The following is a 9,532-nucleotide window of genomic DNA, read 5'->3' as shown; positions in this document are numbered from 1 at the left end:
GGCGCGAGCAGCCGCGAGGACCCAGCGCAGCCATAAATAGATGGATGAGTGGATGGGTGGATTTGTAAAAAGGAAAAAAAGAAAAAGGAAAATAATTTCAGACTATAACCTGAATTTCAGATTCAGGCTATAATCGCTGTTAATATTTTGCTATATATATATTTCACACAGTTGTCTAGATATACATAATAAATGTATATTTTATTTTTAAAAATCAGGCTCATTCTGTACAATCTATTTGACAGTTATCTGCTTTTGCTTAGTGTGTTGTGATATAAGACAGTATTAAATAATCTTCTGTACAAACATGTTTAGGTTGTGTTGCATGATAGATGCACAAGGATTTATGTAATTAATCCAGTATAGGTGGATGTCTAGTTTTCAACTAACTCATCAGTGTCATAAATAACAATGCAAGTGACACCCGCATAGGTGAACCTCTAATTCCTACAGATAAATCCCCAGAAGGAGAATTACTGAATTAAGAGTGAAAATTTCTTCAGAGAGTTTTGATATGTATTGACAAATATCCGTCTAGAAGAACTGTACCAGTTCATTGTCCTCCAGCAGTTTCTTAGCCATCCCTTTTCTGATCAGTGTTTTCATTGGCTGTTAGAAGTGTGTAGTATTTGAATACGAGCTATTGTATTTGAATTTGGAGCAAGCTAATGGAACTCTCTCCTCCTTCCAGGGAAACGGGCATGTGTTGGAGAGGGCCTGGCCCGCGTGGAGTTGTTCCTGTTTCTCACCACCATTCTGCAAAACTTTGTCCTGAAGCCCCTGGGGGAGCCAAAGGACATAGAGACCAAACCCATTGTTACCGGGTTTATCAACATCCCACAACCCTACAAGCTGTGCTTTATCCCTAGACAAAAGAAGAACTTTTCTCTTTTAACAATTTAAATCAAAGTAATTGCTTTTTCCTCTCATTCCTTCTCCCACCCCATAGTCTCTTTTCATTTTAAATACTGCTAGGACAGAAACACTACTCACTAAAAGCTTGATGGACATTTGTTTAAACCTACAAATCCCTTGCCAAAAAGAATCTGGGTCCTGAAAACTCCAAGGGTAAAACAATATACTTATATCCTATAGAGTACTTCATAAACCATGATCCAGCCAAACCAGGCCCAGGCCCACAGAAGGCCTTTACTGAGACAATTGGCATATAGTGGAGCCTTCACTCTTTCTGTGGCTTTGGAGATATGCTGATTTTCTATAGTTTTTCAAAATAGAGAAATTAATATAGTGGGCTATGTGTATTTTTTCCTATTTCCAATGGAAAGCACTTACATGATTTCTGCCACATTCACAAAATAAATCCTTTTTTTCCACAGTAGATTTTCTTTGAATGTTTGACTTTATATCAAGTCTCAAAAATCCCTTTCCTTGAGCTATGGGCACTCTATAATTAGAATATCATAAACAGATGAAATGATAATCCCCACCACAAATCTCTCCCTGCCCCAGCCCATCTATTTGCAGCCATTGATTTACATGTGGGCCCAAGGAGCCCCCTTGGATAAGAATCCAAACCATGTTCATAGGTAGGATTCAGACATGCATAGTTACATCTTCTTCAGAAAGTGATGAGGGGCAGGGCTGGGGGTTGGAGAGCAAGTGGGCAGATTGCAAGGAAAGACTGAGTATTGCTAGGAGAACAGTGACCCAGAAGAGGATGGCTAGAACAGCCGCCCAGGGGTGGCCCAGTGGCGTGCTATGAGGAGCAGCTGCCACAAAAGGATGGCTCAAATGCCAGCAGGCAGCCCAGGCTCCAGGACATTGGGAGGGAAAGAAGCTTTAAAAGCAGAGTTTGGGACTTCCCAGGCAGTACAGTGGTTAAGACTCTGTGCTCCCTGTGTAGGGGGCATAGGGTTTGATCCCTGGTCAGGGAACTAAGATCCTATATGCCACATGGCATGCCCCCCCCCAAAAAAAAGTAAAAGAAAATAATAATAAAAAAATAAAAGCAGAGCTGAGTTTCTGGGTGTATACTCAAAAGAACTGATTTTTTTAAAGTTCTCTTCAACAGATATTTGTACACCCATGTTCCTAGCAGCATTATTCACAATAGCCAAAAATGTGGAAACACCCAAGTGTCCATTAGTGGATGAATGGATAAACAAAGAGTGATTATATACATACAATGGAATATTATTCAGCCTTAAAAAAGAAGGATTTATAGTCTAACACATGTTACAAATGGATGAACCTTGGAGACATTATGCCAAGTGAAATAAGCCAGTCACAAAAGGACAAATATTGTATGATTCCATTTATATGAGGTACCTGGAGTAGTCAAACTCATAGAGACAAAGTAGAATGGTGCTTGCAGGGGGAGGGGGGGAGAATGGGGAGTTATTGTTTAATGGGTATGGAGTTTCAATTTGGGAAGATGAAGTTCTGGAGATAGACGTCGGTGATGATTGCATAACAATGTGAATGTACTTCATGCCACTAAACTGTACACTTAAAAATGGGTAAAATGGTAAGTTTTACATCATGTATACTTTACCACACAAAAAAAGTAGAGCTGAGGTCCTTGAGGTGGGGATTTTGAAGCTGTAAATTTTGGATCTAAATGTTAATGTGATTTGCTAACATGTGAGCATCTCTGTTTTCTTCCCACCCTCACACTCCTTTCTAGCTAACAAGAGTTTTGTCTTTCGTCACTCAGAGTCTCCTCCTTCCATGAATTCTGAGAAGTTTTGAATTTCCCAGCTAGGTTCCCTAACTTGGGATGCAGAACTAGTAGAATGAAGAGAGACCAGACAGAAGAGGAAACTAGTTTGGGAGGTGAGGTTAAATTCCATAATAAAATAAAATAATAATGGGACTTCCCTGGTGGTCCAGTGGTTAAGAATCTGCCTGCCTATAGGACATTCCATCAAAAAACTCAAGGATGTCCACTCTCACCACTATTATTCAACATAGTTTTGGAAGTCCTAGCCGTGGCAATCAGAGAAGAAAAAGGAATCCAAATAGGAAAAGAAGAAGTAAAACTTTCTGTTTGCTGATGACATGATACTATACATAAAGAATCCTAAAGATGCCACCAGAAAACTACTAGAGCTAATCAGTGAATCTGGTAAAGTTGCAGGATACAAAATTAATGCACAGAAATCTCTTGCATTCCTATACACTAATGGTGAAAAATCTGAAAGAGAAATTAAGGAAACACTCCCATTTACCACTGCAACAAAAAGAATAAAATACCTAGGAATAAACCTACCTAAGGAGGTAAAAGACCTGTACTCAGAAAACTATAAGACACTGATGAAAGAAATCAAAGATGACACAAACAGATGGAGAGATATACCATGTTCTTGGATTGGAAGAATCAATATTGTGAAAATGACTGTACTACCCAAAGCAATCTACAGAATCAATGCAATCCCTATCAAATTACCAATGGCATTTTTTACAGAACTAGAACAAAAACTCCTAAAATTTGTATGGAGACACAAAAGACCCCGAATAGCCAAAGCAGTCTCAAGGGGATAAAAAGGAGCTAGAGGAATCAGACTCCCTGAGTCTGACTGTACTACAAAGCTACAGTAATCAAGACCATATGGTACTGGCACAAAACCAGAACTATAGATCAATGGAACAGGATAGAAAGCCCAGAGATAAACCCACGCACCTATGGTCAACTAATCTATGACAAAGGAGGCAAGGATATACTATGGAGAAAAGACAGTCTCTTCAATAAGTGGTGCTGGGAAAACTGGACAGCTACATGTAAAAGAATGAAATTAGAACACTCCCTAACACCATACACAAAAATAGACTCAAAATGGATTAGAGACCTAAATGTAAGACCGGACACTATAAAACTCTTAGAGGAAAACATAGGAAGAACGCTCTTTGACATAAATCACAGCAAGATCTTTTTTGACCCACCTCCTAGAGTAATGGAAATAAAAACAAAAATAAACAAATGGGACCTAATGAAACTTCAAAGCTTTTGCAAAGCAAAGGAAACTACAAACAAGACAAAACGACAACCCTCAGAATGGGAGAAAATATTTGCAAACAAATCAACGGACAAAGGATTAATCTCCAAAATATATAAACAGCTCATGCAGCTCAATATTAGAAAAACAAACAACCGAATCCAAAAATGGGCAGAAGGCCTAAATAGACATTTCCCCAAAGAGGACATACAGATGGCCAAGAAGCACATGAAAACCTGTTCAGCATCACCCCCCATTTCCCCCCTTGGTATCCATATGTTTGTTCTCTACGTCTGTGTCTCTATTTCTGCTTTGCAAATAAGATCATTTATACAATTTTTTGGTAATAGGTTTTAAAATCTGATCATATCTGACGTATTCTAGCTTTGTGACATTGGGCAGGTCCAGACATTCTCAGATCTTCATCTAAAAAATGGAATTAACACCACCTACCTTCCAGGTTAGGAGGGTGAGGATTAATGATAATGTATGTATTTTCCCTGGCAATTAGGAGGGGCTCATAAATGATGGTTTTTATTATCAAGTCACTGAAAATTCTCCCACAGTCAATGCAAATTCAAGCTTTTAGCCATTCATTGCTTTTTTTCTACTCTGTTTCCTGTTTTAATGTGTGATATTCCATGCTCAGTTACAATTAAATCAATTAATATTGGTTATTATATTTCTCTGGTATAATAGTGATGTTGGATTTCTCTTATACTTCTTATTATAATGTTGTATTTCTCTGAATCTAAGACGCCATCTGTTTTAAGATACATCTCTGTTTCAGAAGCATTAAAATGTGAAATCAAGAGCACCTTAGAATCAATGAAATATAGTTGCCCCCCGCTACATTTGGACCCATAGACTGTTACTGGTCCAGTTAACCTCACATGATGTCGTATCAGTAAACACACATTACATTAGTTTTTTCAAACTCAGAAAGAACCTCTTTACTCGCAGTAAGGATTACACAGGTACAGGCTATTGACAAATTAGGCAACACTGGTACACAGAACGGATTCAGAGTCCATGCCATGCACGTTTTCCATCAGCTAGAGGGCAATCTGAATCAACGTGTCACTAAACCAACAGTTGCCCTGTTGGAAGCAGGGTTAGTGGGAGCATGTGGAAGAGCCTGGATTTCTGGAATTCCAGTGAGTCATTTCCTGCCCTGTTATAAGGTCAACAAAATGTGAATAGAGAGGAGATAGTTCATTTTTTGTTATTGCTCTTCAGAATTTGTTTAATCCCTGTTATATACCAAGTATAGGTTAAGGACTGGGAATCCAGAAAGAAGACATTGTCCCTGGTCTTAAGGGCCTTGTGCTCTAATCATGGAAGACAAACAAATAGACCAAAAGTGACAGCATAATGCTATGTTTGTAGAGAAGTACGCACAGAGTTTTCTAAGGAAACACAAGAAAGGTACCACAGAAGTCAGACCAGAGGTAAGTGATAGAAAAGTTTTATAGAAAATGATGCCTGCACTTGGTTTTGAAGCACAAATAGGAGTCAGCTAACTTCCAAATGGAGGGAGAGGAGTTGTTTAAACACTCTTTTATGTTGGTGTATTTTACCATGATTTTTTAAAATTGGAGGGGAAAAAATGCAGTCTTTTGAAAGACTGCTCATAGTTTGGCAAAACCAGCAGGAAACAAGGGTGTTAGGGAAGAGGGGTGAGAAAGTCAGTGATCGCCAGGTGCTGGAGGGCTTTGTTTCCGGGACAGATGTTTGGAATTAACCGAGGAGAATGGAAAACCAATAAAGGGTCTGAAGGGCAGAAGGGAGGGGCGAGCGGGAGGCGCGACGTGGTTGCGTTGAAGGAAGAGCACGAGGTGTGCAGCTGGCGTGGGTGAGTTCCATGCAGCAGGGCCGGTCCAGGCAGGGGTGAAGGAGCGCAGAACCAAGCAGTGGCTGTGCAGGGGAGAAGCAGGAAGCGTGGTGAGGATGGCAGCAAAGAAGTGACAGGGCTTCGAGGGTGAGTAAACGCGGGAGGTGAATGAGAAGGGAGAATTTCGACCAGTTCCCCTGTTTTCAACTTGGGCAACAGGTGGCGCCATATCCCAAGAAGAGCTGCTTTGGGGGCAAACAGGCGGCATTTAGATTTAACGGGTTGCACCTGAGGGCCCTGCGGAATGGGCAAAGGGGGAAGGCATCCTAGTCAAGGCAATATGGGACATAAATACAACTGACATGTGCACAGCACTCTACAGATTATACAAAACTTTTTTTGTTTTTGTTTTTGTTTTTCTTTGCGGTACGCGGGCCTCTCACTGTTGTGGCCTCTCCCGTTGCGGAGCACAGGCTCCGGACGCGCAGCCCTAGCGGCCATGGCTCACGGGCCCAGCCGCTCCGCGGCATGTGGGATCTTCCCGGACCGGGGCACAAACCCGCGTCCCCTGCATCGGCAGGCGGACTCTCAACCACTGCGCCATGAGGGAAGACCCAGATTATACAAAACTGTTATTGACAAGTGAGACGTGACTGGAGCAGATAATGTGTGTTGGGGGACCAAGTTCTGAGGGAAGTTTATCTGGTCGGGAGGAGCAGCTGTTTATAGAGAGCCGTGAACATCCAATCCTGGAGGTCCCGCTAGATCCAAAAATAGAAGAAACCCTGGAAGGGTTGCATTTAGGGGCAAGCGTATTCAAGAATATTTCTTCTGACAAATTCCAGTTAAAGATAGCAGGGAAGGGGCATTTTGAATTCACTTCCAAGTCCTGAAACCAACTGAAAGCAAAATAAAAGAGCAAAAAGTAAAAAAGAAACTTCCACCTTTTATTAACAAGGCAAAAGTTATCAAACAAAACTATGAAGAATGGCTGCCAAATGAAGAGAATTTTGACCTAAAATATATGAGAACACAGAGCCGACACATCCCCGCACAGATTCTGGGAAAGAGATCAGTTTACCTAAAGTTAAGTGTCATGTTCCTGAGAAGTACATGCAGTGATCCTCTGCGGGTAGATGGACAAGGTACAAGGTCTGACAAAGGATGGGTCAGAGATGGTCAGTGTTCTGTAATATCTGTCCTCTCTTTTTACTGTAAGAGAACCTCTGATTTTTAAAAATTGAAGTAGAGTTAATTTACAATGTTGTGTTAGTTTCTGGTGTTCAGCAAAGTGATTCAGTTATATATATATATATATATATATAAAATATATTCTTTTTCAGATTCTTTTCCATTATAGGTTATTACAACATGTTCAATATAGTTCCCTATGCTATATATACCAGGACCTCTGGTTTTTTTAGCCGAGCACATGGCTGGCTGGCTGGGATAAAGACTGCATCTGTTAGCTTCCCTGCATGTGGGCATGACCATGTGACTGCTTTCTAGCCTGTGAGATGTAAGTGGGAGTCATGTGTAAAACTGTGGAAAGTTTGCTTTTGTTTTTATTTTTTTAAGCAACTTTATTGAGATATAATGCACACACCCTATATAAATGGAATCATACAATATGTGGGTTTTTTGTGACTGGTTTCTCTCATTTAGCATAATGTTTTCAAAGTTCATCCATGTCTCAGCATGGATCAGTACTTCATTTCATTTTATTGCTGAATATGTATCTGGCACATTTCATTTATCCATTCTTACCAGCAGGGTATGAGGGTGGGAAGTTTGCTTTTGAAGGAAGAAGGTGTGCTCCTTCCTGGTGGCTGGATTGTGAATGTGACAATGGGGCTGGAACATCTGTCTGGACAATAAGTTAAGTGTGTGTTGAGATAGGTAGAGCAACAGGCTAGAAGGAGCCTGGGCCATATGATGAGCACAAAACTGGTCTTGAACCTGTTGCTTCCAAGCTCCATTTATGTAAGAAAGAGGTCAAGCTCCAATCATTTGTCATTTTCTGTCTAGTCCTGAAGCATATAGGGTGTTGCGGGCAGGGAACACTGATGAAAATCAGAGAATATAGAGAAAGCCGTTCAGGAAGGCAGAATAGCAGGGAGGTTGCAAAAGAAAGAGTTCAGGAAGAAAAATAAAAGAAAAAAAGAAGAGCATTACAAAGAGCTCAGCACAGCTTTGGAGTATCAGGAGCACATGGCTTTTCATAGGAGACACTGACAGCTTTGATTTTTGTGGCGGGTTTTGATGAGTAAATGAAACTTACTGCAAAGGGCAGATAAATGCACTTTGAAAAGGTATCAACCCAGTAATCTCGAAAATATAAATTTCATTTAAGTTTAAATTGTTTCTGTTACACTCTTTTTCCTTCTCTACAAATGTTGTTGAAAAAACATAGCAGCAGGGCTTCCCTGGTGGCGCAGTGGTTGAGAGTTCGCCTGGCGATGCAGGGGACACGGGTTCGTGCCCCGGTCCGGGAAGATCCCATGTGCCATGGAGCGGCTGTGCCCATGAGCCATGGCCGCTGAGCCTGCGCGTCCGGAGCCTGTGCTCCGCAACGGGAGAGGCCACAACAGTGAGAGGCCCGCGTACCACAAAAAAAAAAATAATAATAAAGTAAAGGAATAGAGAATGGTAAGGTGTGGCAGCCAGGGACTAATTTAGGTGGGAAGGTCAGGGCTAGCCACTCTAAGGTGGTGGTATTTGAGTGTGGACTTAAGTGATATAAAGGGAAGACATTTAAGATAAGAGCATGCAAACATTTAAGATAAGAGCATTCCAGGCAGAAAAAATAGTAAGTATAAAGGCCCTGGGGTAGATACAAGCTTGGTATGTTTAAGAAATTAAAAGGATTTTGTGACCGTTGCTTACTGGCCCTTTTTGCTATCGTAAGAATTTTTTATTTTAAGTATGGGAAATCACTGAAATGTTTTGAGTCAGAAAGTAATTTAGTTTATGTTTTTAAAACACTCTGGCTACTGTGTAGGGAATAAAACTAGTAGGGCAAAAAAAAATGGAAATGGAGAATATTTGAGGAGGCTTTTGTCATTGTCCAAACAAGAAATCTATGATGGGGCTATTGTCACCATCCAAGCAAGTAAGATATGGTCACCTGGACTAAGATGACAGTGGTCAAGGTGAGAGAAATAGTCAGTTTCCAGACATACATTCAAAGCAGTCTGTATAACTTGATGATATGGGGAGTGAGATAAAGAGAGGGATTGTGGATGAGTCCTAGGTTTTGGTCTAAGAAATTGGATCAATCATGGTAATATTTGCCAATTTGGGGAAAATGAAATGGGAAAGAACAGATTTTAAGAGTCATCACAATAAGATTAATTGTCACCAGTTGATTGTCACAGTGTCCTAGCTGATGGGGTGTGGGGTAGTATCTTATTTTTATCCTCATACTTTTCTATGTTTTCATAACAAACATACTCATTTTTACACAAGCATATAAAGTTATTTTTTAAAAGAAGGATTTTTCAGTTACTCTTAAGAACTGGAAGCCATCCCTGGTGGCGCAGTGGTTGAGAGTCCGCCTGCCGATGCAGGGGACACGGGTTTGTGCCCCGGTCCGGGAAGATCCCACATGCCGCGGAGCGGCTGGGTCCAGTGAGCCATGGCCGCTGAGCCTGCGCGTCGGAGCCTGTGCTCAGCAATGGGAGAGGCCACAACGGTGAGAGGCCTGCGTACCACAAAAAAAAAAAAAAAAAAAAGAAATGGA

General features: G+C 41.0%; 1 protein-coding gene across 1 annotated transcript in view; it reads left to right on the top strand.

Annotated features, from left to right (window-relative positions):
- The window catches only part of LOC112392977 (cytochrome P450 2C23-like), a 32,513-nt gene extending 31,174 nt beyond the window's left edge, over positions 1-1,339 (top strand). The window contains exon 9 of the mRNA XM_024734918.1: positions 692-1,339. Coding sequence (XP_024590686.1) covers positions 692-903 — 212 coding nt within the window. The 3' untranslated portion in view covers positions 904-1,339. The remainder of the gene's footprint in view (positions 1-691) is intronic.
- Positions 1,340-9,532: the final 8,193 nt, after the last annotated feature.

The sequence above is a fragment of the Neophocaena asiaeorientalis genome, unplaced genomic scaffold, assembly GCF_003031525.2.
Source record: "Neophocaena asiaeorientalis asiaeorientalis breed wild unplaced genomic scaffold, Neophocaena_asiaeorientalis_V1.1 scaffold240, whole genome shotgun sequence".
In the NCBI taxonomy this organism is placed as follows: Eukaryota; Metazoa; Chordata; class Mammalia; order Artiodactyla; family Phocoenidae; genus Neophocaena; species Neophocaena asiaeorientalis.
Note: the sequence above shows the minus strand (reverse complement) of the source record. Positions and strands in the feature narration are given on the sequence as shown.